At 42.0% G+C, this 27,701-nt stretch overlaps 1 protein-coding gene across 3 annotated transcripts in view; it reads left to right on the top strand.

The window, feature by feature from the left end:
• Window positions 1-22,860, top strand: part of LOC130297034 (NXPE family member 1-like) — a 93,512-nt gene extending 70,652 nt beyond the window's left edge. For 2 of the 3 annotated variants that reach the window (XM_056549200.1, XM_056549204.1), the window contains exons 2-6: window positions 10,121-10,221; window positions 10,951-11,663; window positions 14,760-14,821; window positions 17,356-17,574; window positions 22,312-22,860. In XM_056549200.1, the coding sequence (XP_056405175.1) occupies window positions 10,121-10,221; window positions 10,951-11,663; window positions 14,760-14,821; window positions 17,356-17,574; window positions 22,312-22,847 (1,631 nt within the window). In that variant the 3' untranslated portion in view covers window positions 22,848-22,860. Of the gene's footprint in view, window positions 1-10,120; window positions 10,222-10,950; window positions 11,664-14,759; window positions 14,822-17,355; window positions 18,339-22,311 lie in introns of those variants that run through there. The other variant, XM_056549205.1, reaches the window with a different exon arrangement.
• Window positions 22,861-27,701: the final 4,841 nt, after the last annotated feature.

The following is a 27,701-nucleotide window of genomic DNA, read 5'->3' as shown; positions in this document are numbered from 1 at the left end:
TTATTCACTGCTCAGGGAGGGGCGTGTCCAAGGCAAGCACTGAGCCCACCCACACTCACCATGCATTCACTTCCTCCATGAGTCTGCTGTGCAGTGCTGGGTCTCTTCATCCAAGGCTGCTCTTTAACCCCCTCCTCTTTGTTTTCATGCTGCAGTCTGATAGAACAGGAGTGAGCACAAAGGAGTGCTAGTCCCATCCTCGCTTACAGGACTTTGTCTATACCATCGCTTTAGCTCAGACAAAGATGATGCTGCAGCCAGACAGGATTATGCTCTGGATGGTATAGGGACCCCTAGTGGTCTTTTTTTTATTTATTTTTTTATAAGCTATAGTTTCTACAAAAAGGAAATTATAATTTTTTTTATTTCTTTCTTTTGCCAAAATGAACCCGTTTAGGGTCTATTCACTCATACAGTATTCTGCACAGATTTGATGCCCAGGATTAGAAGCTGTGTTCAGTCCTTCAGTTTACATTGAAATCTGCAGCAGAAAATCCTGCGCATCAAATCCTGCACAGAATACTGTACGTGTGAATAGACCATTAAGGTATATATTATTGCATATTAATCAATATGTTTTTATTGCATAGTCATATTTTTATTTTCTTCAATATAAGTACGCTCACACTTACAGGATCTGCTGCATGTTTTTGCTGCATATTTTTGCCACCCATTCATGCTTTTTGTGATTGTATGACTTGTAATGAAGACTGAATGATGAATAAAGCTCTTTCATTGAAGTCAATGGGTAACAAAATCAGCAGCAGATCCTGTACATGTGAATGTACCCTATATGTTCCTTTTTTTTTTTGAGTATGTCACACAGGGTAATTCAAAAGGAATTTACTCGAGTAATTCCTCTTGAATTCTCCGCTCCAAATTAATTCACATCCCCTCTGCCCATTGACTTTAATGTTTCTTCAAGCGGAATCCGCTAGCAGAAATCAATAGAAGTCAATGGTTAAAAAAAATTCCGCCTGACATCGTTTTTGCGCGAAATGTACGCAAAATTTGTGCGAAAATGGCTGAGAAACCCTTCACTTCTTTCTCCCCCATTTCCACGTGCAATTCAGTGCAAATTGCGCGCGAATTGCACCCGAAAATAAAATTCCTTTTTTCCGCCCGTAAATTTTTCGGCGTGAATCACTCTTGATTTACTACGTATTATTACTTAGTATAAGTATTAGTTCATATCGAAAGAATACGAAGGCACTCACCAACTGTAATGTGTCTTCTTCTTTATTGCCAGTGCAAATTCATACAGGTTACGGCGGCTGCATGCCGCTACGAGTGAGTAGACGCCAGTGCGCTCTGAGCGCACTGGCGTCTACTCACTCGTAGCGGCATGCAGCCGCCGTAACCTGTATGAATTTGCACTGGCAATAAAGAAGAAGACACATTACAGTTGGTGAGTGCCTTCGTATTCTTTCGATATGAACTTGTCTGCACCTTGTCAGTTTTCATGAATGAGCACCACCATACAATGTGCGCAGAATATTCTCTCCGTCAAGTCTGCAACTGCAGAAGGTATACTCACTGTTGGAACGTCTTAGTATTATCTTGCAGACCTTGGGGTTTGTGGGGTTAACTGGCAACACTCTTGTGTTTCCAGTCTGGTCAGCTAACATCCCACATAAAATGATTTTGCCAATACCAGAAGTTAGGGTGGGTTCCCACCACGTTTTTGCAATACAGTTTTTTATCAGGTTTCTGATTAAAAAAAACGGATCCCTCAAAACCTGACTAAACTGTATGAAAATGTGTTTACAAAGTTTTATATGTATACAGTTTGCAAAATGATGTCCGGTTGCATCCGTCTTTTAAGAAAAAAAAAACGTATACGTTTTGAACTTTTCACTCCATTATGAATAAAGTTTCACTTGTTTGATTGAAATTCCAAGAAAAAAAAGCTGTGCAAAGTCAAAAACCGGATGGTGAAAACCGTATGGAACCGGACGCACATACAGTTCTGTACGGCTCCCATTGACTCCCATGTTAAAAAAAAATAAACGTACACGGGTTCACCCGGACCGAAAACCATGGTAGGATACGGTTTTCTGTCCAGAAAAAAAAAGTAAAAAACCGTGTGGTTTGAAAAACTGAGACTCCCGTATACAATATGGTGCATACGGTTTTGAATGGAAAGTCTATGGCCGCGGTTTGCTGTACGGTTGCATATGTTTTTTGTTTTTTTTTTAAACCGTATCCAAAAAGTGTATAGAAAAATTGTGGTGTGAACCCAGCCTTAGTATGATTTTTAAAGTGTGTTTTTATTTATTTTTTTTTTTTTTAAATCAACTGGTGCCGGAAAGTTAAACAGATTTGTAAATCACTTCTATTAAAAAATCTTAATCCTTCCAGTACTTTTTAGGGGATGTATACTAAAGAGAAATCCAAAAAATAAATGCATTTCCTCTTATGTCCTGACCACAGTGCTCTTTGCTGACCTCTGCTGTCCATTTTAGGAACTGTCCAGAGCAGGAGAAAATCCCCATAGCAAACATATGCTGCTCTGGACAGTTCCTAAAATGGACAGTAGAGGTCAGCAGAGAGCACTGTGGTCATGACATCAGAGGAAATGCTTTTCTTTTTTTGGATTTCTCTTTAGTATACAGCCCCTAAAAAGTACTGGAAGAATTAAGATTTTTCAATAGAAGTGATTTACAAATCTGTTTAACTTTCTGGCACCAGTTGATTTAAGAAAAAAAGTTTTCCACAGGAGTACCCCTTTAAAGACGCCTTTCCATGTCTGTCTGGGCTGCAGCGGGCATTTTCTGGATGAACTGACTTTTCCTAGGTGAACTTTTTTTTTCTTTTACGTTTGCATTTGAAACACTGGAACTTGGGTGGGTGGTGCTGTTTATCTGTACATTAGAAATTAATGTATTTCCTATTTATTCTATTTATTATTGGACAAACAACTCTCTTAGAAGTCATTCAAGTCAACTTTTGTTTGTTCACTGTGTGTATTCTTTGCAATGCTGTCAAAAAGATATTCTGATGTATGGTATACTTTAGCATGTCGTTGGTGCTATCATAGACTACAATAGACCAAATATCACCTATTGGTAACTACATCGGTCCGTTTTACCTTGGTATATTATTTATTTGTGGGATACAAAAGTCTAGTCTACCATGCTGTTGTCTCCTGCAAATAAAACATATACCAGCATAACACAGACCAACCTTAGTCACACGTAGACAGCCTATGTTTTTTTTTTTTTAAAGGGGTACTCCACTGCAAAACATGTTTTTTTTTTATCAACTGCTGCCAGAAAGTTAAACAGTTAAATGGACAGTAGAGGTCAGCAGAGAGCACTGTGGTCATGACATCAGAGGAAATGCTTTTCTTTTTTTGGATTTCTTGTGTTTTTTGTATTTAAAGGTCTTAACCCTTCCAGTACTTAGCTGCTGCATGCTCCACAGGAAGTTCTTTCCTTTCTGTCTGACCACAGTGCTCTCTGCTGACACCTCTGTCCATTTTAGGAACTGTCCAGAGTACAAGCAAATCCCCATAGCAAACCTATCCTGCTCCGGACAGTTCCTAAAATGAACAGAGGTGTCAGCAGAGAGCACTGTGGTCAGACAGACAGGAAATTCAAAAGGAAAATAACTTCCTGTGGAGCATACAGCAACTGATAAGTATTGGAAGGGTTAAGATTTTTAAATAGAAGTAATTTACAAATCTGAGAAAAAATACAATCTGTGCAGCTCACAGTGTCGGGCGTGCGAGGTTAACTGAATATTCTCACCCACAGAGAATAAATATAACAAATGTTTTATAAGGGACAGGGTTTCAGTCCTCAGCACACTCCTATATAAAAATAGTATTGGACGGATGTTTGTTGTCTCAGAGAAAAGGAAAAGAATATACCGTATTTATCGGGGTATACCACGCACCGGCCTATAACACGCACCCTCATTTTACCAAGGATATTTGGGTAAAAAAAGTTTTTTACCCAAATCTCCATGGTAAAATGAGGGTGCGTGTGTGCGCGTGTATACCCCGATACATCTCCAGGAAAGGCAGGGGGAGAGAGGCCGTCGCTGCCCGCTTCTCTCCCCCTGCCTTTCCTGGGGTCTAGAGCGCTGCTGCTGGCCCTTCTCTCCCCCTGGCTATCGGCGCCGCTGCCCGTTCTGTCCCCCTGACTATCGGTACTGGCGCCCCACTGCCGGCGCCGATAGCCAGGGGGAGAGAAGCGGCGCCGACAGCCAGGGGGAGAAAAGGGGCAGCGGCACCCATTGCCGGCACTGCTGCCCCGTTGCCTCCCCCCATCCCCGGTGGCATAATTACCTGAGTCGGGTCCGCGCTGCTGCAGGCCTCCGGCGTGCGTCCCCTGCATCGTTGCTATGCACGGCGCGGCGCACTGACGTCATGCGCCGCGCCGTGCAGCGCATAGCAACGACGAAGGGGACGCACGCCGGAGGTCTGCAGCAGCGCGGACCCGACCCAGGTAATTATGCCACCGGGGATGGGGGAGGCAACGGGGCAGTGGCGCCGGCAATGGGTGCCGCTGCCCCTTCTCTCCCCCTGGCTATCGGCGCCGGTACCGATAGTCAGGGGGACAGAACGGGCAGCGGCGCCGATAGCCAGGGGTGAGAAGGGCCAGCAGCAGGGCTCTAGACCCCAGGGAAGGCAGGGGGAGAGAAGCGGGCAGCGACGGCCTCTCTCCCCCTGTCTTTCCTGGGGCGGTATCGGCGTATAACACGCACATAGACTTTAGGCAAAAAAATTTTGCCTAAAAATTGCGTGTTATACGCCGATAAATACGGTAGTTATATTAAACAACAGTTCTTTATTAAAAAATGGGAAGATTAAATAGGATAGATATTTTCATGCACTTACCGCAGGGCCCTGTGGAAGTGCTTTGTGAAAATTCTTACAATATTAGATACCGTGTAGTATACATATATATTCCCAAGTAAAAAATTATAAAATCCATAAAATAATATAAAAATTGCAAGGAATAACGTGGATAGTGATTGTTATTATTCCAATATTGCTAGAATGACTTCTGGAAACATTAAATCCTGAAAAATTATCCTAATAAATGGATATTATCTTTGTGGTTGTCCGTAGCAACCACCTATGAAGTCAATCTAATTACCAAACAAAATTCATTAATCCTGTAAAATTAGATTCTCATAAAAGAAAATGTCCTGCAAAGAAAAATCCTGTATGTGAAAAAGTCCTGTGTATGGAACAGGACTTTTTCACATACAGGATTTTTCTTTGCAGGACATTTTCTTTTATGAGAATCTAATTTTACAGGATTAATGAATTTTGTTTGGTAATTAGATTGACTTCATAGGTGGTTGCTACGGACAACCACAAAGATAATATCCATTTATTAGGATATTTTTTCAGGATTTAATGTTTCCAGAAGTCATTCTAGCAATATTGGAATAATAACAATCACTATCCACGTTATTCCTTGCAATTTTTATATTATTTTATGGATTTTATAATTTTTTACTTGGGAATATATATGTATACTACACGGTATCTAATATTGTAAGAATTTTCACAAAGCACTTCCGCAGGGCCCTGCGGTAAGTGCATGAAAATATCTATCCTATTTAATCTTAACATTTTTTAATAAAGAACTGATGTTTAATATATAACTATATTCTTTTCCTTTTCTCTGAGACAACAAACATCCGTCCAATACTATTTTTATATAGGAGTGTGCTGAGGACTAATTTACAAATCTGTTTAACTTTCTGGCACCAGTTGATTTAAAAAAAAAAATGTTTTCCAGTGGAGTACCCCTTTAAAGCTGATGGTCACTGCACAGCCCCACCATAAGATTCTCTAAACTGGAACACCTCTGTGATGGAGTTGCCACAAAGATAAAATATTTGAGCGATTCTTTATTTTAAAGTAAGATAGACTTTTATGTGAATGATTTGCATATGTCTATACAAAAACCTAATTCTATGTAGGTAAAAAAAAAATGTGTGTATGTTTCTGTGTCAAGTATAATACACTACAATGTGATTTGCTTCTTGGATTAAAGGGAATTTCCATCTTAAGTGTCATGGTCTCACCAATGGGGTGCTCACTGATCTTGAGAATGGAGGTGACATAACCTTGAGAATGAATGTCGCTCACCTCCATGGTCAACTCTCTATTTATTCTCTTTTCCCCCATAGAGATTGAAAGGATGGCTGGCTGTGCACATGTAGTGTGTTCCATTTATTCTATGGACACTCTTCTCCTCATTCTTGGGATTGGTAGGGGTCTTAGAGGTAGGATCCCCACCAATTGACTTGTAATATTCTTTTAAATATGCCTAACTGTAACTTAAACATAATGAGTAAAGGGGTACTCCGTCCCTAGACACAATCTCCCTGCTGCACTCAGCGTTCATTTAGGGCGTCGGGTGCAACGCCGGAGGCACGTGATGTCACGGCCACGCCACACTTCCTCAATGCAAGTCTATGGGAGGGGGTGTGACATCCCCCAAGCCCCCTCCCATAGACTTGCATTGAGGGGGCATGGCCATGACATCACGAGCAGGCGTGGCCGTGACGTCATAAGCCTCCGCCCCGCATCACCAGTTATCCAGCACAGAGTGAAGTTTGCTTTCTGGGGCACCGAGATCAGACATCTTATCCCCTATCCAAAAGATGTCTAGGGACAGAGTACCCCTTTAAGCAAAGCTAATGGTTGCACCTCATGCTTAAGTGGGTCCCTATGCCCCATAAGAGGATGCAGCCCTTTACCACAAATTTTTAGAAAAAGTAATGGCCACACATCTACATCCACGTGGATTTACAGCTTCTCAGCAATTGGGTTTCTGGATTGCTTGGTCGCTTCACCGGGGGCTTGTTGCAATACTAACCTTTTAGTTTAGGGATCCACTTGAATGAGGTGTCGGTGAACTAGCTAGCGGGCTTATGCAATTTGAGCAAAAATATTTACTTTTAACAACCATCTGTTGGTTTTTGTAAATTTTGCAGAGAAGCTGTAGATGTGTGGCCATGACTTTTTTTTCCCTTCATTGATTTGCATTGTAGATTCTGTCCCCTCTCTTTTGCATTTTGCTCTGACCCATTGGGCACTGGTGTTTTTAACTAGTAACTAGTATAAGGGAAACTACCAATCTTCTCAATCTTCTGCCTGGGAACAAATAAAAAGTTTATCTGGCAGCAATGGGGTTCTTTCTGTGCTATTGCGGCGGTGGGGATCGTTGCTCAGTGCTATGCCTTTCAGGTTAGAAACCCACTTAAAAGAGGTAGCCGTAAAGTAACAAGTATTAAGTTGATAAAAATTTGCATTACTACTTTGAGTTAGTGTTTTTTAAACTTTACTGAAAAACTAGAGATCAGTGTAAAACATGTGGATGTGCAGGCATGTCTTTTTTTATTTTATTTTATTTTATTTTTTTCTCCTCATAGGAAACACAGCACTTTCATTGACCTGTCCTAGTTGGGGGTCTTAAAGGGGTAGTCCAGTGGTGAAAAACGTATCCCCTATCCTAAGGATAGGGGATAAGTTTGAGATCGCGGGGGTCCGACCACTGGGGCCCCCTGCGATCTCTCTGTACAGGGCCCCGGCTCTCCGGCCAGATAGCGGGTGTCGACCCCCGCATGAAGTGGCGGCCGACACGCCCCCTCAATACATCTCAATGGCAGAGCCGGAGATTGCCGAAGGCAGCGCTTCGGCTCTGCCATAGAGTTGTATTGAGGGGGCGTGTCGGCCGCCGCTTCGTGCGGAGGTCGACACTCCCCCTTCCCGTGGGCTGTCGGGGCTCCGTACAGGAGATCGCAGGGGGCCCCAGCGGTCGGACCCCCCACGATCTGCAACTTATCCCCTATCCTTTAGATACGGGATAAGTTGTTCACCACTGAGTCACCACTGGACTACTCCTTTAATATCGGCTTTTTGCACTAGGGTCATTAGCTTCACATTGAGATTTTGAGTCTAGGTGAGAAAAACATATATGTATGTAGAAATGTTTTCAACTTTTTATGAACATTATTTCATCTTATAAACTGCAAAATGAGTCTGCAGTTACATCGGCCCATCTGCCCCTCTGCACCATATGAGTTAAATGATTGATAGGGGAAAGCCCTAAAGGAGAGTTCATATCTGGGTACAGCCAAAATCAAAAGTGCATCCAGTAGGAAGGAGAAGAATCAGTCCTTCCTTTATATTTTCTATTTCTTTTGGATACACTTCTGGCTTTGGCTCAAAAACTACAGTGGCTGTTTTCCAAAAAACACCAGAATAAAACGTGTGGAAACCAAGCCTTAACTCCTTAAGGACACATGACGTACTGGAACGTCATGTGTCCGCTCCCAATCTATAACGCGGGGCCACGGTGTGGCCCCGCGTCATAGCGGGTCGGGCCCGGCCTCTAACAATGGCCGGGACCCGTGGCTAATAGCACGCGGCATTGATCGCGGTGCCGCACGCTATTAACCTTTTAGACGCGGCGTTCAAAGTTGAACGCCACGTCTAAACTGAAAGTGAAAGTATGCGGGTTAGCTCAGGGGGCTGTTCGGGATCGCCGCGGCGAAATCGCGGCATCCCAAACAGCTTACAGGACAGCCGGAGGGCCCCTACCTGCCTCCTCACTGTCCGATCACGGAATGACTGCTGAGTGCCTGAGATCCAGGCATGAGCAGTCAAGCGGCAGAATCATCGATCACTGGTTTCCTATGAGAAACCAGTGATCAATGTAAAAGATCAGTGTGTGCAGTGTTATAGGTCCCTATGGGATAACAATGATCAGTGTGTGCAGTGTTATAGGTCCCTATGAGATAACAATGATCAGTATAAGAGATCAGTGTGTGCAGTGTTATAGGTCCCTATGGGATAACAATGATCAGTATAAGAGATCAGTGTGTGCAGTGTTATAGGTCCCTATGGGATAACAATGATCAGTATGAAAGATCAGTGTGTACAGTGTTATAGGTCCCTATGGGAGCTATAACACTGCAAAAAAAAAAAGTGAAAAAAAGTGAATAAATATAATTTAACCCCTTCCCTATTAAAAGTTTGAATCACCCCCCTTTTCCCATAAAAAAAAAACACAGTGTAAATAAAAATAAACATATGTGGTATCGCCGCGTGCGGAAATGTCCGAATTATAAAAATATATTGTTAATTACACCGCACGGTCAATGGCGTATGCGCAAAAAAATTCCAAAGTCCAAAATAGTGCATTTTTGGTCACTTTTTATATCATGAAAAAATGAATAAAAAGCGATCAATAAGTCCTATCAATGCAAAAATGGTACTGCTAAAAACTTCAGATCACGGCGCAAAAAATTAGCCCTCATACCGCCCCATATGCGCAAAAATTAAAAGTTATAGGGGTCAGAAGATGACAATTTTAAACGTATTAATTTTCCTGCATGTAGTTATGATTTTTTCCAGAAGTACGACAAAATCAAACCTATATAAGTAGGATATCATTTTAATCGTATGGACCTACAGAATAAAGATAAGGTGTCATTTTTACTGAAAAATTTACTATCTGGAAACGGAAGCCCCCAAAATTTACAAAACGGCGTTTTTTTTCCAATTTTGTCTCACAATGATTTTTTTTCCCATTTGGCCATAGATTTTTGGGCAAAATGACTGCTGTCATTACAAAGTAGAATTGGTGTCAAAAAAAATAAGCCATCATATGGATTTTTAGGTGCAAAATTGAAAGAGTTATGATTATTTAAATGCAAGGAGGAAAAACGAAAATGCAAAAACGGAAAAACCCTCGGTCCTTAAGGGGTTAAAGGGGTATTCCACTGCCCCAGCGTCCGGAACATTTAGTTCCGAACGCTGGGTGCAGGCTGCGTGACGTCACGAGTGGGGTGCAGGCTGCGTGACGTGACGTCATTTCCTGCCATGCCCCCTCAATGCAAGTCTGGACTTGCATTGAGGGGGCGTGGCATGACGTCACGAGGGGCGTGATGTGATGTCACGAGAGGCATGGCCATGACATCACAACCCCTGCAACCCGTACCCAGAATTCAGAATTAAATGTTACGGAAGTTGGGGCAATGGATTACCCTTTTAATGTTGCATATAGTTCAAGTTCCAAGAAAATCTAACAAGCAAAAATCTTTGTGTGTTAAGATTATTACAAGATTTAATTTTTTTTCCCAGGTTGTATAACAGAGAAGATGATTTCTGCATTCAACAAGATCTTTCTGAGAGTCATCATACCAGTCACTGTGATTATTTTTGTTTGGTATCATTTTTTGGAGGTATGTTTTTGTTGCCTTATTTTTTTTTACCTTCATTGTTCCATATCCTGTTTTGTTTCAGAAAACATCGGGGTACATTTTGTTCCTAACATCTTGCTTGCTTCCTATGTCTATGATACAACCACACCTTAGGATATGTAGTACAGCTGTAAAACGTGGACCTTCAGTGGCTCTTCTGCCTCTAAATAAGATGAGCGTAGGATCTGTAGAAAATGTTGCCGACAATAATCGGTCTTACTTTCACCCCCTTTTTCTCTTCTTCATCTTTCCTTCCCTCTTTCTCTATTCCCCACTCTCCGTGCTCCTGATTCCTGCCTTTTTATAACCTACGGTTAGTGGAGATGCTTCTTTACGATAAGTTTTGCATTTGTTACTGCTTATACGTACCTGGGAATCATTGTCATCCTTGTTATCGGATACCCTCATGCTGATTTTGCCGATATATTGTATCGTGCTTTTCATACGTTTTTGGTGTACCATTTATATTCATTAAAACTAATAAAATTCTTCTAAAAAGTAAGTACAGCTTTACTAGGATTGCTAGAAGCAACATTAATATTATGACCTGCGAACATGACGAAATCTCAGATAGGTTCAGTAGGGACGGAGATATCTATGGTTGGCCCATCACAATCCCATACAAATTAGAAAATGTAAAGCCATAAAATAGTTGGGAATAATCTATATCACACAGTACTTTTCTGATGACTTCAACATGTTGTTTTTCAGATTAAAATAGCATTATGTCAAGGTCACAATCTGTGTAGCTACAGACATGTCGATTTTCCTACGACCACCATAACTCCTTCAAAAGATGACGTTCAACTTTCAGAAATCTTCCAGAGAATATCTGCCATGATTCCTAACTTGATCTTGACTGACCTTGACAAAGCATCTAGTGCCAGGAGAAGCAGAGGAACCATAATCCATCCAAAGTCCGGCTATTGTGTTGGAGACAATTTAATTGTCCAGATTGACATGTTTGACTATTTGGGTAACAAGAAAACCTATGGAGGAGACTTCTTGAAAGCAAGAATCTCCACACCCCATCTCAAAGCAGCAGCATCAGGAAAAGTTGAAGATTTTAACAATGGAACTTATCATGTCCATTTCACCTTGTTTTGGGAGGGGAGAGTTTATATTTCTATTGTGCTCTACCACCCAAGTGAAGGGGTTGCCGCTCTGTGGAGAGCGAGGAACAAGGACTACGGTCTTGTATACTTCACTGGGACCTTTGTGAATGGAGATCAACAAGTCCAAAGTGAATGTGGATTCAAGCTGAATTTTGATAAAAACATATGTGAATATGGCAATAAGAAAGACCGTGAAGCCTTTTACTGCTACAAACCCGATTCTGTGAGCTGTGAGTCTTTAGCTTTTCTACAGTCCTCCAATAGGGATCTCTCATTCCTTACACCACTTGAAAAGATTCTACTTAAAAGGTAACAATGTGTTGTTTTTCTTCCAATATTTATTTGAAATGAAATATTCGATATATTCAATGTTCAAGTGAAGTCATCCAGTATGCTCTGTTTTTAATTTTTTTTTTCTAGAGGTGCTTGTATCCCTAGTTCTAGGATCTATGTAGATGGTCAGTTAAAGTTTAACCCCTTAAATGCCTCAGTCAAAAGCAACCACGGCATGTAAGGGATTTTAACAAACTGCTCCCCACTAATGCGATCATGGGTGGAACTGGTCGTTTTGGACCCCAGGCCTGCTATAGCTATGTGAGCATTAGGTTGTGGCAGAGGCATGACCTAATACATTGCCTGTCAATGAAAAACTAATATTCATACAACTTTTTTTTGCATTTTTGCCACAAAAACATCCATACTCTCATTTTGCACTCCCAAGATGCAATATTTGTGGCATTTTTGTTTTTAAATAGTGGGTTATAGTTTCAGTGTTTTTTCCTCCCATAGAAGTCTATGGGTGGAAAAAAACACATCAAAATTCTGTGATAAAACACCAGTCTAAGCATGCATTTAAAAAAAATAAAAATCACCAATAAGGATTGAAAAAATGCCAGAGCTAAAAACACCAAGTGGGTTTGCCACGTCAAAGTTCCCTACTGGCTCCCAACTAACCTCTGTGTCATTTCTGCCACAAAAAAGGGGAAACCAAGACTTAAGCAAGTTTTCCTCTTGTTTTTTTTGCCAGAAGAAAATACCTTAAAAAAAAAAAAGAGACACTGCATTTTCCAACATTTTTTTTTTTTACTGTTTTTTCCCCCGTTTGTGCGGAAATTGCGTTTTTTCATTTGGCAGTTTTTCCTGTTCCGGTGCCCACCCCCTCCTTTTTGAAAGGGATACTCCGGTGGAAAACATTATTATTATTATTTATTTATTTTAAATCAACTGGTGCCAGAAAGTTAAACAGATTTGTAAATGACTGCTATTAAAAAACTCTTTACCCTTCCAGTACTTTTTAGCAGCTGTATGCTACAGAGGAAATTATTTTCTTTTTTAATTTCTTTTTTGTCTTGTCCACAGTGCTCTCTGCTGACATCTGATGCCCGTATCAGGAACTGTCTAGAGCAGGAGAAAATTCCCATAGCAAACCTGTGCTACTCTGGACAGTTCCTGACACGAACAGAGGTATCAGCAGAGAGCACTGTGGACAAGACAAAAAAAGCATACAGATACTAATAAGTACTGAAAAGGATAAAGATTTTCAAATAGAAAAAATTTACAAATCTGTTTAACTTTCTGGCACCAGTTCATAAAAAAAAAAAAAAAAATTCCCATGGCAGCCCTGTGTGTGCAGTGAGGTTTGGAGGTGGGCACAGTCATATCAGCGTGCATACACAGGGCTGTTTCAGGTAGCCCTGTGTGTCTGCTCATAGGAGAATATGCAGTGCTGTGCAGTGCATTTTTTGCAGTGTGAAATACACTGCATATATGCTATGTGTGACCCTACCTTTAAAGGGGTTCTCCACCATAAGGTGATTTTAGTACGTACCTGGCAGACAGTAATGGACATGCTTAGGAAGGATCTGCGCTTGTCTTGGGGCTTAATGGCTATGTTGGGAGATTACCATAACACTGTGGATAGCTTTTTGTGAACTGGTATTTCCAGTTTGACTTTTATTTTTTTGACTACAAATCCCACAATTCCATTTCCTCCCTCCAACACATCAGCCACCCCACCCATTGAAACATAAATGAGCTGCATCCATTCAAAAGACCTGTGGTTTTCAATCAGGATGCCTACAGCTGTTGCATTAGTTGCAGATTGATCTCTCTCCCACCAAGCGATCGCTCCACCCATTGAAGCAGACAGGCTCCCTGTCATCAGCTGACTAGTGAGTCAGGTCTCGGTCGCATTGCAACCTGGGAAAAATCTGAGACAACAGTCATTTTGTATGCTGGTAAAAATAAATATTGGAGTGAAAATCACAGAAAAATTGTGAGAAAACCGTCACACACAGGTACAGGCACTATATTATGAACTACACTAACTTTACCGCCCCTGTAGCATAGTCAAATAAAAAAAATAAATCCTGGAATACCTCTTTAAGGATGCAGAGCGCTCCTGTTCTATGACTCACTCTTAGAAGCTAAGCGTGCGTCACAGTGGGATGGTGCGGGCTATCAGCAGCCAAGACCCATATCCGACATCACTAATCGGTGTAATTCCCAACATTAACCCTTGAGATGCCAAAATCAAAGTTGATTGCAGTGTCTAAAATGTAAAAAAAAAAACTAATGCCAGCTGCTCAGCAGTGCTGTTGGGACACCCTTAGTGAAACCATGGGGTCCCAATCAGCTGAGAGGATGGCAGGAGGGCCCTTACCTGCCACCTCACCATCTTATTGGTGCTCCAATGCTGAAGGAAGCCATAGCAGTCTGGAACGATGGAGTGCTGATAACACTGATCAATGCTGTGCAGTGGTATAGTATTGTTCAATGCTTACAAGCTGAAGATTGCATGCAATAGTCTCCTCTGGGGAATTAAAAAAAAAGGTAAAATTTTTTTTTTTTTAAATAAATGTGAACTAACCGATTCCCTAATAAAACTAATAAAATATCATCCTCCTTTTCCCATTTTTTAAATAAAATTATGTAATCAAAAATAAACATAAACATATGTGGTATCGCCGTGTGCGTAAATGTCCTAACTAATAAAATCTAATGTTAGCTGAACAGCACAGTTAATGGCAAATATGTAAAAAAAACACCAAAGCCCCAAATTGCTTATTTTTTTGGTCCCTTTGTAAGATCATTGAATAAATAAATGGAAAAATAAAAAAGTCATAGGGGTAAAAAAAAAAAAAAAAATTTGGAAAGTAGCAAAACAAAATAAAAATGTTTATATATTTGGTAGTGTTGTGGACCTACAGAGTAAAGAGGAACGGAAGCCCCCAAAAGTTACAAAATAGTTTTTTTTATGTTTTTTTTTTTTCAATTTTGTGGTAAAATTATTTATGTTGTTACAAAGTACAATTGGCGGCGCAAAACACAAGCCCTAATATGGGTTTGTAGGTAGAAACTTTAAAGCGTTATGATAATTAGATGGTCGTTTTTTTTTTCCTCCAGAGAAAACGTTGCCATAGAAATTCCCTCGAACCCTCTATATATTGATGTGCAGAAGTGTAACAGTAAGTATCTATTTCATTTTTCTTTGTTGTTGTTTCAAGCAAAAAGTTGTGTTTTGTTAACTTAAAAAAACATCTGACTGCCAAGTGTTCCTTAAAGAAGATGTCTAGTGCTAAGAAATGTCTGATCACACAATTTCCCGTACTGACCCAGACTCGGCCCTGGCTGAGATGCTGTGTGTGACGATTCGCACACAGCAGATCAGCTGGTACAAACACTCCCCCTCAATTCATCTCTATGGGAGAAGTGGAGACGCAGCATTCTTGTGTCTCTGCCTCTCCAATAGAGATGAATGGAGGAGGCGTGTTTCAACCAGCTGACATGCTGGGTACGAAACGTGCACTAGCAACGCAGAGTTGGGGCACATACGGAAGATTGCAGGGGTTCCTAGTGGTCGGACCCCTCGTGATCAGACATTTCTTACCACTTGACACCTTTAACCCCTTAAGGACCAGGGTTTTTTCCGTTTTTGCATTTTCGTTTTTTGCTCCTTGCCTTTAAAAAATCATAACTCTTTCAATTTTGCACCTAAAAATCCATATGATGGCTTATTTTTTGCGCCACCAATTCTACTTTGTAATAACATCAGTCATTTTGCCCAAAAATCTACGGTGAAACGGGAAAAAAAATCATTGTGCGACAAAATTGAAAAAAACGCAGTTTTGTAACTTTTGGGGGCTTCCGTTTCTACGTAGTAAATTTTTCGGTAAAAATGACACCTTATCTTTATTCTGTAGGTCCATACGATTAAAATGATACCCTACTTATATAGGTTTGATTTTGTCGGACTTCTGGAAAAAATCATAACTACATGCAGGAAAATTAATACGTTTAAAATTGTCATCTTCTGACCCCTATAACTTTTTTATTTTTCCGTGTATGGGGCGGTATGAGGGCTCATTTTTTGCGCCGTGATCTGAAGTTTTGCATTGATAGGACTTATTGATCGCTTTTTATTCATTTTTAAATGATATAAAAAGTGACCAAAAATGCACTATTTTGGACTTTGGAATTTTTTTGCGCGCACGCCATTGACCGAGAGGTTTAATTAATGATATATTTTTATAATTCGGGCATTTCCACACGCGGTGATACCATATATGTTTATTTTTATTTTTATTTACACTGTGTTTTTTTTTTTATTGGAAAAGGGGGGTGATTCAAACTTTTAATAGGGGAGGAGTTAGATGATCTTTATTCGCTTTTTTTTTTCACTTTTTTTTGCAGTGTTATAGGTCCCATAGGGACCAATAACACTGCACACACTGATCTCCTATGCTGATCACTGGTTTCTCATAAGAAACCAGTGATCAACGATTCTGCCGCATTACTGCTCATGCCTGGATCTCAGGCACTGAGCAGTCATTCGGCGATCGGACAGCGAGGAGGCAGGTAGGGGCCCTCCCGCTGTCCTGTCAGCTGTTCGGGATGCCGCGATTAGCTGTGGCTATCCCGAACAGCCCGACTGAGCTAGCCGGCTACTTTCACTTTCACTTTTAAAGGGTTAATAGCGCGCAGCGCCGCGATCGGCGCTGCACACTATTAGAGGCGGGTCCCGGCTTCACTATGACGCCAGGCCGGCCATGATATGACGCAGGGTTACTGTGTAACCCCGCGATATATCGGGAGAGCAGGACCAAGGACGTACCGGTACGTCCTTGGTCCTTAAGGGGTTAAAGGGGTATTCCAGGCAAAAACTTTTTTATATATATCAACTGGCTCCAGAAAGTTACAGATTTGTAAATTACTTCTATTAAAAAAATCTTAATCCTTTCAGTACTTATGAGCTTCTGAAGTTAAGGTTGTTCTTTTCTGTCTAAGTGCTCTCTGATGACACGTCTCTCGGGAAACACCCAGTTTAGAAGAGGTTTGCTATGGGGATTTGCTTCTAAACTGGGCGTTTCCTGAGACAGGTGTCATCAGAGAGGACTTAGACAGAAAAGAACAACCTTAACTTCAGAAGCTCATAAGTACTGAAAGGATTAAGATTTTTTAATAGAAGTAATTTACAAATCTGTTTAACTTTCTGGAGCCAGTTGATATATATAAAAAAAAGGTTTTGTCTGGATAACCCCTTTAACCTAGAAGCTGATATACAAAAAAGAAATAAAAAAGAAATGCTCCTTAGACTGGTTGTTCCACCATTTGATTTTGTATCTCATACTTGATTTAATGTTTTTGCACTTGAAGCTGCAATCACTCACACAATGCCTTCATATATTTAGCATTCCAATGAATTATTTACTACCAATTTACTACAACTGAGGAATGCTTATGGTAGACCTGAGAACCTATATAACCATGGTAACCCTTTCTCTTCATGGTAAAGCATCATTGTTCCTTCCTCTATTGAGTCTCTTTGGGTGCTACTTTCACTATTGGCCATACCCAATGGGCTTCCGGTGTTAATTGCCTGGCCACAGCTTCTGTATCTTAAAAAATATGTCTATATGTAAAAACCTAATGTAAATTTATTTCTATGATGTTAATGTCCCATTGAATGCCCGTTGATGTTTTTGTCTTGTCATTCCACTAGTGTCCTCCTCATTGACTCGGGAACACTGTAAGATTGGAATGGAGTCTCCCTTTCCCAGTGGTTTTGTGCTACAAAATAGATGGAAACCTGTGTTTTGTAGCATCTCCAACTTTACTTCTCTTGAGCACAAGTACAAATGTTTAAGTGACAAAATGATCTACGTCATGGGAGATTCAACCATACAACAATGGAGTACATATCTAGTACATACCTTTAAAGGTAACTGTCAAGTCATAATAAATTCCATAATGGATTTGCATAGTATATATGTGATGACCGGTTCTGCCAGAACCCGTAGGGTTAATGCTTTCTATCCCTGTTGTTGTTTTTTGTTTCCGGGTGTGGTTCAGCTTGCTGAGCCAATGAGAATCCTCCTGCTAGCTGCACAGGGATATATAAGGAAGTCTTTCTCAGTCATGCCTTGCCTGTGGAAGAACTTTCTTCTAAGAACTAGCGTTTATAGTGTCTGTATTCTGAATTCTGGTTTCTGATTTGGCTCGGCTCTTGACCTCTTCCTCTCTTTGGTTTCAGTACTCCATTCCCTCATGGCTTTGACTTGGCTCGCTGACTTTGCTTCAGTGTGTGTGTCTTTTAGGTTTATTTCTGTTAGTTTTGTGTGCCTCCAGCTGTTCCCAACCTTTGTCAATTTTTGACGCCCCGGAAAAAGCCTTCATTGGTGAAACATTGGGTGACGGAGGTCTGGCACACACTGTAACCTGGTCCACTTGGTAATATTGTTTACACATTTGTGTTTGTGTAGTTGTCTATCTTTGGCGCTATATGATTTAATCACTAGGATACCCTTTCTATTATTAACACTTCTATCAGGGCTTTAAGTTATGTTTTCTAATGACTATATCTTTTGTACTTTGGGCAACTCATACACTGTTGGTGTCCTATTATATACTTTGCTATAGCCATATGTACTTTAGCAACTGACACTTACCAGAGCCTCCTCTTCTTTTGCCTCTGTTGCTGCTGAGTCGTATTCATATTATTTTAGTGATTTTCAATGTATGTCTATTTCTGCATTTATGTAAAATAAAATATTTTTGATATCTTACATCTGGATCTGTACACGCTTCTTCTTCGTATGTTTGAATTTACTAATTGTGTAGGATTCTAAGTATATGTTTTCATGGCTGCTAGTGTATGTACTTTGTTAATTTTTGTAGTTTATTGTATTGACCAGTGACTGTCCATCACTTATTTACGAAGGGACCGGCACCATGGTTGAGGACCCGCTTCCTAGGGCAGGTACACAAGTATGAAGGAACAGAGGGAGTGGGCAAGTTCAGGGCTGCACTCTATCCCTGCCCGACGTGACAATATATAATTGTCAATTTAAGGGAAACTGACACCTTGTTCATATGCCCGTCCATCTTGTGCTCACATGAGTGAAAGATCTATGAATATTTATGAGGTGGGCGGGCATATGAGAGCAGAGAGGATGGGGCAGGGAAGCTCCGTATACCGCCTCCCGCCTCCATTGCACAGGGGATATTAGCAGTGATGCCTGTATACAGCCTGGATCTCCAGAACCTGTTATACTGCTTTTTAATCTGATTCACCCACACTTTAACCCTGTTTATTGGTTTTAGTTCAGGTGAATAATGTGTCAGATTCACTTAAAAAGGTAGAGTTTGGAGCAGGTGCATTGTTGGATCTAAAAAGATCTTGGTCACGAGAATGTGTCTTCTGCAAAGACCAATATAACCAATATTAACCCCATATAGTGCCCATATAGTGGTATATACTTTACATGTAGTATTATATAGAAGGTCTGCAGCCCGTTAAAGTGATTACAGTTACATCCAGTGACTTAGAGGTGACGTCTTCTCTGATCAGAGTAGTTTTTTTTCTCTTCGGTTCTTCTCGGACTCAGACAGCCATGAAGACTTTTCTGAAATGTGACTAGTCTCTGCAGAGTACAGTGGTCCCTCAACATACGATGGTAATTCGTTCCAAACGAGCCATCGTTTATCGAATCCATCGTATGTTGAGGGATTCGTGTAATGTAAAGTATAGGAAGCTGTACTCACCTGTCCCCGCCACTCGATATGGTGTCCCCGCCACTCCCGATGGTGACCCCGGCCTCCTCTGGGCTCTCCGCTGTCTTCTCCGGTCCTCTTCTGTCTTGCGCAAGGCCTTACTGGGCCTGCGTAGCGACGTCATTACGCCACTGCGTACGCCATTCCTATTGGATGACGTGCGCAGCAGCGTATTGACGTCATCGGAGAGGGCCGAGAAGACACCGGAAGACCAGCGCTGGACCCGGAGGGCACCCTGGAGCATCGTGGAGGGGTAAGTAATACGACACGACACGGGGAACATAAAGCTGCTATCCGGCAGCAGCTTAAGCATTTGGCGCTGCCGGATAGCACTTAATGCGATTGCCCCGACATAAAAAAGCATCGTATGTCGATGCTGACATCGACATGCAATGGCCTCTGAGAGGCCATCGTATGTCGATTTCCTCATATGTCGGGGCCATCGTAGGTCGGGGGGTCACTGTATTAGTGTACCATATGGTAATGATGTCCTTACTAATAATGCACCCACTGTGCCCCCACTCAATAATAATGCCCCACTTTTATCTGATTTACAAAGAAAAAGAATGCCCCAACAGTATACCCACTCATTAATAATGCTGCTGTTTTTGGGTCACACAGACACTATTATGGTATAGAGATAGTTATAATGCCTTGTTTTCCCCATAAAGTAAGTGACCCCTAAACCTCTATACAGTAATGGTAATAGTTGTTACGCCGAGCGCTCCGGGTCCCTGCTCCTCCCCGGAGCGCTCGCGGCATTCTTCAGCGTGCAGCGCCCCGGTCAGACCCGCTGACCGGGAGCGCTGCTCTGTCATCACCGGCGGGGATGCGATCCGCCTAGTGGGACGCGCCCGCCCGTGGGTCGCATCCCAATCTTCTCACCTGCCCCGTCCTCCTGCTGTCCTGTCCCGGCGTGTGCGCTCCGGCTCTCTGAAATTTAAAGGGCCAGTGCACCATTAATTGGTGCCTGGCCCAATCAGTACCAATCACTTCCCACATTATAAAAACCCACTTTCCCTTCCTGTCCTTGCCGGATCTTGTTGCCCTGGTGCCCTGAGAAAGCGTTCTGTGTGTTCCCAAGCCTGTGTATCCAGACCCTTGCCGTTGCCCCTGACTACGAACCTTTGCCGCCTGCCTTGACCTCTTACTACGTCCAACCTTGCCTTGTCCTTATGTACTACCCCTATCTCAGCTGTTAGTGAGGTTGAGTCGCTATCGGCGGATACAACCTGGGAGTTACCGCAGCAGCAAGTCCATCCCGCCTTGCGGCGGGCTCTGGTGAAGACCAGTAACTTCTTAGAACCGGTCCCCTGGTACAGCCCAAGCCATTGCCTCACTAACACAGAGGATCCACTACCCCCTTACAGTCCGGTTCCTGACAGTAGTAATAATTAGTATAATTAATCATGTGCCCTTATACAGTAATAGTGCCACATGTGACCTCAAAACCTACCATGTCCTAGTTTCTATGATGAATAGTCAGTTTTATCTCTCCAGTCCTGCAGGGTATGAGCCGTAGAGATGGGAACTCTGGCAGGCATGATGACATCTTATGATCCCACTGGCCACTGTAGAGATAGCAGCATCCTTGTGGCCCATGGGCTGTAGGTCTAAAATTGCGTGATGCCTGTAAGAGGAATCGTGGAGCAGAGAGCTGTTGCTCCGTCATCCTTCTTCACTGCATCCATGTCCAAAAATATCACATGCCATTTGTTGGAAAGTACATGATTCCAGAGTCATAGATAGACACTATGAGGGGCATTTATCAATGTTTGCTTATGTATTCTTTTTTTTTTTGTCATTTTTTCCTTACCTTTTTATTGCTTATGTGGGACTTATTTATCAACTGCTTTCAGCCTGTTGATAATTTTCTTTCACGTAAGCAATTTTTCCCTTTTTACTTTGGTAGTAGCTTTTTCTGCTCCATGTTTGAGCTGGAGTAAATTTAGTAAATTTTTAACCTTGTTGTTTTTTTTTGCGCAGTTGCGACTGTCGCAGTTAATAAACACCTGACTACCCGTAGTCCATTTTAAAATTATTACTACGTAGTTAATTTTTGGAAAACTTGCTTTTCTCGCTTTCCAGTCAAAATGTCGCAGGAAAAATTGCATAGTCGCAGTTGCGACAATTTTGCGACAATTATAGTAAAGAAAACCTGACTAAACCCGTTGATAAATGTCCATAAATATCTTAGTACTCAATTATTACAATAAAGCTTTCGAATAAAAACACAGCACCATAATGTACGTTACAAGCATAATGGGGTTTATTTACTAAGAGTGGAGTGTAGGTTTCTTTGTGGGTTTTGATTTCCCACTGGTATTTTCCCAAGGTATTTACTAAGGTTTCCCTACATTTTGCTTTTTTTTAAAACTGTTCTGATCTGTCGGGTTTTTCTCAGCTCAAATACACCACTTTTCCGGTGGAAACCTTAGTAAATATGTTGGGATTTTCCAAAACTGTCGGGGCCACGCCCCTTTTGTCTGGACCATGCCCACTGTATCCAGTGGCCATGCCCCCTTTTCAGGGTTTTCTTGTAAAATGGAGGGTTTTTTTTTGGTCGCAAATTGTGTCGCAAGGGACGTGCAACACAATTTGGGCGCAAAACCCGACAAAAAAGAGTCAGGATCACGTTAGTAAATAAACCCCAATGTCTTAGTACTCAATTATTACAATAAAGCTTTCAAATAAAAACACAGCACCATAATGTATGTTACAAGCATAGTGGGAGCTTAAGTGTAATAGAGGCACTAAGGCATTTGCTTCTTTTGCATTCATCATAATCCAGCATGGCCTTTGGCAAATCCCTGACATTGTACCGAAGCCAATATACTTCTCTTCCAATTTGACAGTAGTATTTCAGTATTGTAGTAATATTTCTGTGTACTACCTCTTTCAACAGGTCTCAAGACCTTCAATCTACACAGAGCTGGAATGGAGACACTGATGGTAGCTGTAGATCAAGAAAGAAATATTCATTTACAATGGAAAAAGCACAGTCATCCAATTGTTGCACATTCTTCCTACTTGATCAACGATGATGCTTATGTCCATGAGCAGATCGACCGACTATCCGGAGGCCCCAATTTTGTCATTGCCATATGTTTGGGTCAACACTTCAGACTTTTCCCAGTCCAGCTTTTCATTAAGAGAATTCTTAATGTACAGAAAGCTTTAAATCGTCTCTTTTTGAGGAGTCCCGATACAAAAGTCATCATCAAAACCGAAAATATCGGAGAGGAAAGTAATGATGTAGAGAGATTCAGTGACTTTTATGGTTATATCCAAAATGTAATAGTGAAAGACGTCTTCAGAAATCTTCCTGTTGCTGTAGTTGATGCTTGGGATATGACCATTGCTTACAATACACATGATGTTCATCCTCCAGAACATGTCATCCAGAGTCAGATAGACATGTTTCTAACATATATTTGTTAATTTTACTGAGGAAACATCTAATGTTTATCTTTTGCTAGTTGTCTTCTACCATAAATCCTTTGTTAGATGTAACTGGTATCTTGGGGTTTAAAGGGGTACTCCGCCCCTAAACATCTTATTGCGGACCCCCGCGATTTCAGCTGCGGCACCCCAGACATCCGATGAGATTCCGGGCGGAGGCTCGTGATGTCACGGCCATGCCCCCTCAATTCAAGTCTATGGGAGGGGGCATGACGGCCATAACTCCCATAGACTTGCATTGAGGGAGCGTGGCTATGACGTCATGAGTGTGGCACGGCCATGATGTCAGGGGCCTCCAGCGCCCCGGCGTGCATCCGACGCTCTAAACTGGATAGGGGATAAGATGTCTAGGGACGGAGTACCCCTTTAAGCAGATCGGTAGCTGGGATGAAAGACATACTTAAAGGTGAAGAATGAAACATTTTTTTGGGAAAATCTAAGAATCTAATTCTAGGTTTATTTATCATATAGGAAGCTGTTATGGATCTGGCTAAAGGTGGAGGTCTTGCTAAGGTGTGACATTCTACACCTAACCTAACCCATACACATAAGGCCTCCATTTTTAAAAAGGACACACAATACTAAGTGAAGGAGGGTAAATAAGATCAGATTCTTCCTTATATGTGCTTAGCTGGATGGATACAAATCTTGCCACAGGGGCCAATCCGATAACCAACAAACTGTAAAGTTGTACTTATAATTGATATATGATATATACACTGCTCAAAAAAATAAAGGGAACACTAAGATAACACATCCTAGATCTGAATGAATAAACTAATCGTAAGAAATACTTTCGTCTTTACATTGTTGAATGTGCTGACAACAATCACACAAAAATTATGAATGGAAATCAAATGCGTCAACCCATGGAGGTCTGGATATGGAGTCACACTCAAAATCACAGTGGAAACCCCCACTACAGGCTGATCCAACTTTATGTAATGTCCTTAATACAAGTCACAATGAGGCTCAGTAGAGTGTGTGCCCATATGACCTCCCTACAACGCCTGGGCATGATCCTGATGAGGCTGTGGATGCTTTAGCCCAGGTCAGGGAGGACAGCCCTCAGGAGACCATCCACCAACTCCTGGACAGTCTGTGGTGCAACGTGACATTATGGATGGAGCGAGACATGATGTCCCAGATGTGCTCAATCAGATTCAGATCTGGGGAACGGGCGGCCAGTCCATAGCATCAATGCCTTCCTCTTGCAGGAACTGCTGACACACTCCAGCCACATGAGGTCTAGCATTGTCTTGCATTAGAAGGAACCCAGGACCAACCGCACCAGCATATGGTCTCACAAAGGGTCTGACGATCTCATCTCGGTATCTAATGGTAGTCAGGCTACCTCTGGTAGGCACATGGAGGGCTGTGCGGCCCCCCAAAGAAATGCCACCAAACACCATTGCTGACCCACCGCCAAATTGGTCATGCTGGAGGATGTTGCAGGCAGCAGAACATTCTCCATGGCGTCTCCAGACTCTGTCACGTCTGTCACATGTGCTCAGTGTGAACCTGCTTTCATCTGTGAAGAGCACACGGCGCCAGTGGTGAATTTGCCAATCTTGGTGTTCTCTGGCAAATGCCAAACGTCCTGTACGGTGTTGGGCTGTAAGCACAACCCCCACCTGTGAACATCGGGCCCTCATACCCCCCTCATGGAGTCTGTTTCTGACTGTTTGAGTGGACACATGCACATTTGTGGCCTGCTGGAGGTCATTTTGCAGGGCTCTGGCAGTGCTCCTCCTGCTCCTCCTTGCACAAAGGCAGAGGTAGCAGTTCTGCTGCTGGGTTGTTGCCCTCCTACGGCCTCCTCCATGTCTCCTGATGTACTGGTCTGTCTCCTGGTAGTGCCTCCATGCTCTGGGTACTATGCTGACAGACACAGCAAACCTTCTTGCCACCGCTCGCATTGATGTGCCATCCTGGATGAGCTGCACTACCTGAGCCACTTGTGTAGGTTGTAGACTCCGTCTCATGCTGCCACTCGAGTGAAAGCACCACCAGCATTCAAAAGTGCCCAAAACATCAGTCAGGAAGCATAGGAACTGAGAAGTGGTCTGGGGTCACCACCTGCAGAACCGCTCCTTTATTGGGGGTGTCTTGCTAATTTCCTATAATTTCAACCTGTTGTCTGTTCCATTTGCACAACAGCATGTGAAATTGATTGTCAATCAGTGTTGTTCCTGAGTGGACAGTGTGATTTCACAGATGTGTCATTGACTTGGAGTTACATTGTGTTGCTGAAGTGTTCCCTTTATTTTTTTGAGCAGTAAATTAGTATAAAATATTTTCCTTTACTATAAATAACATAAAATAATGAATTCATAGTCATGTAGAGTAATATATCTTTATATAAATAGATTGAAAAATGTGAAAATGACAGCATATATTTATTCTGTAGGTCCATACGATTAAAATGATCCCCTACTTATATAGGTTTGATTTTGTTTTACTTGTAGAAAAAATCATAACTACATGCACAAAAATTTATACGTTTAAAACTGCTATCCTCTGACCCCTATAACTTTTTTATTTTTCTGCGTATGGGCCGGTATCAGGGCTCATTTTTTGCACTGTGATCTGAAGATTTTATCAATAAAATTTTTTGCTTTGATCTGACTTTTTATTCATCTGACGCTTTTTATTCATTTTTTTAAGGTATAAAAAGTGACCAAAAATACGCTATTTTGGACTTTGAAATTTTTTTGTGCATACGCGATTGACCGTGCGGTTTTATTAACAATATATTTTTATATTTCGGACATTTATGCATGTGGCGATACCACATGTTTTATATATTTTTTTATTTACAGTTTTTTTTAAATGGGAAAAGGGGATGATTCAAACTTTTATTAGGGAAGGGGTGAAATCACATTTATTAACTTTTTTTCCCACTTTTTTTTGTTGCAATGTTATAGCCTGTCATAGAATATCGTTGATCAGTGTTATCGCCGCTTGACTGCTCTGGCCGGGATCTCAGGCACGGAGCAGTCATACGGAGATCAGATGATGTGGAGGAAGGTAATTGACCCTCCTTGTGCGTCCTAGCTGATTGGGACACTGCGGTTCAGCCCGACTGAGCTGCCGGGAGTGCATTTTTGTAACTTTAGATGCGGCGATCGACTTTGATCGCCATGTCTAAAGGGTTAATAGTGCGTGTCACCCCGATCAGTGATGCCCGCTAATGAACCCATGTTATAGAAAGGGAGCGGGCGCAGGGCACACAGGTACACCCTGTGTCCTTAAATGACATCTGTAGTGCAATATAACTTAAGCTATAGGTCGCGGAGTGTCCGAGTGCTGGGGCCCCCAGGATCTCCTGGACAGGGCCGCGGCAGTATGCTGGAAAGGGGGCGTTCCGTCTCCGCATGGCGCAGCGGCCGACATGCCCCCTCCATGTCCCCAATAGAGATACATGGAGGGGGCGTGTCTGCCGGGGCTTTTTACTGGGGAAGAAACTTCACTTCCTGCAGACTGCTGTGGCCCTGTCCAGGAGATCCCAGGGGCCCCAGCGCTCGGACCCCCCGCGATCCATAACTAATCCCCTATCCTTTGGACTGGAATATTTCTTTAAGGAGTTAAAGGCCATGATCAATAGCGATCACAGCATTTAAAGGGGTACACCGATGGAAAACTACTTATTTTAAATCAACGAGTGCCAGAAAGTTATACAGATTTGTAAATTACTTCTATAAAAATATCTTAATCCTTTTAAGTACTTATTAGCTGCTGCATACTACAGAGGAAGTTGTGTAGTCCTTTCCAGTCTGACCACAGTGCTCTTTGCAGGCACCTCTGTTCATGCCAGGAATTGTCCAGAGCAGGAGCAAATCACCATAGCAAACCTCTCCTGCTCTGGACAGTTCCTGACATGGACAGAGGTGTCAGCAGAGAGCACTGTGGACAGACAGAAAAGAAATTCAAAAAGAAAAGAACTTTCTCTGTAGTAAATAGCAGCTGATAAGTACTGGAAGGATTAAGATTTGTTTCATAGAAGTAATTTACAAACCTGTGCAAATCAGTTGATTAATAAATTGTTTTCCACAGGAGTACCCCTTTAAACATCACATGCTGGTAATCCCTGGTGTCTAGGGGACCTATCTACAGCTCCACAATGTAATTGTGGGATGCTGATGGATTGCTGTAGAAGAACGGGAACTTACCCTTCCCAGTGAATCGGCAATTGCTTAAAAAGTACCAAATAAACTGTTCTCAACAAACTCAGGCTATGTTCCCTAACTACTCCTAACACCCCACCTGCCCTTAAAAAAATGTCAGAGCTTTAAAAAGCTATGTATCCTACCTTTATTCTTGCTCACATAGGGGGAGATTTATCAAAACCTGTGCAGAGGAAAAGTTGCCCAGTTGCCCATAGCAACCAATCAGATCGCTTCTTTCATTTTGCAGAGGCCTTGTTAAAAATGAAAGAAGTGATCTGATTGGTTGCTATGGGCAACTGGGCAGCTTTTCCTCTGTACAGGTTTTGATAAATCTCCCCCATAGTGTAATCTCCCAGCAGGAGAAAGTGGGCGTTTCCCAGCAGGCATGACTCCACTGAAGCCTGCTGGGGGACCATTTCCACCCTCACATGGTTGCAGTGCTGTGATGAATAGAAGACATCAGGCTCTGTGCATGTTTCAGTCTGTGTTGCTAACAGTGAGGCTCTCCTTCAGCTGTCAGTCTGTGTGGCTTTCTGTGCAGCTGTCAATCAAGCTCATATTTTTGTTGATAATTTTAAAAGCAAGTGGATAGGAAAGTTTCTGCTAATTTCAAAAGGAACACTATATTAAAAGGTTTATTTGGTGACAGGTACTATTTAAGGCT

The sequence above is a fragment of the Hyla sarda genome, chromosome 12 (assembly GCF_029499605.1).
Source record: "Hyla sarda isolate aHylSar1 chromosome 12, aHylSar1.hap1, whole genome shotgun sequence".
Lineage (NCBI taxonomy): Eukaryota > Metazoa > Chordata > Amphibia > Anura > Hylidae > Hyla > Hyla sarda.
Note: the sequence above shows the minus strand (reverse complement) of the source record. Positions and strands in the feature narration are given on the sequence as shown.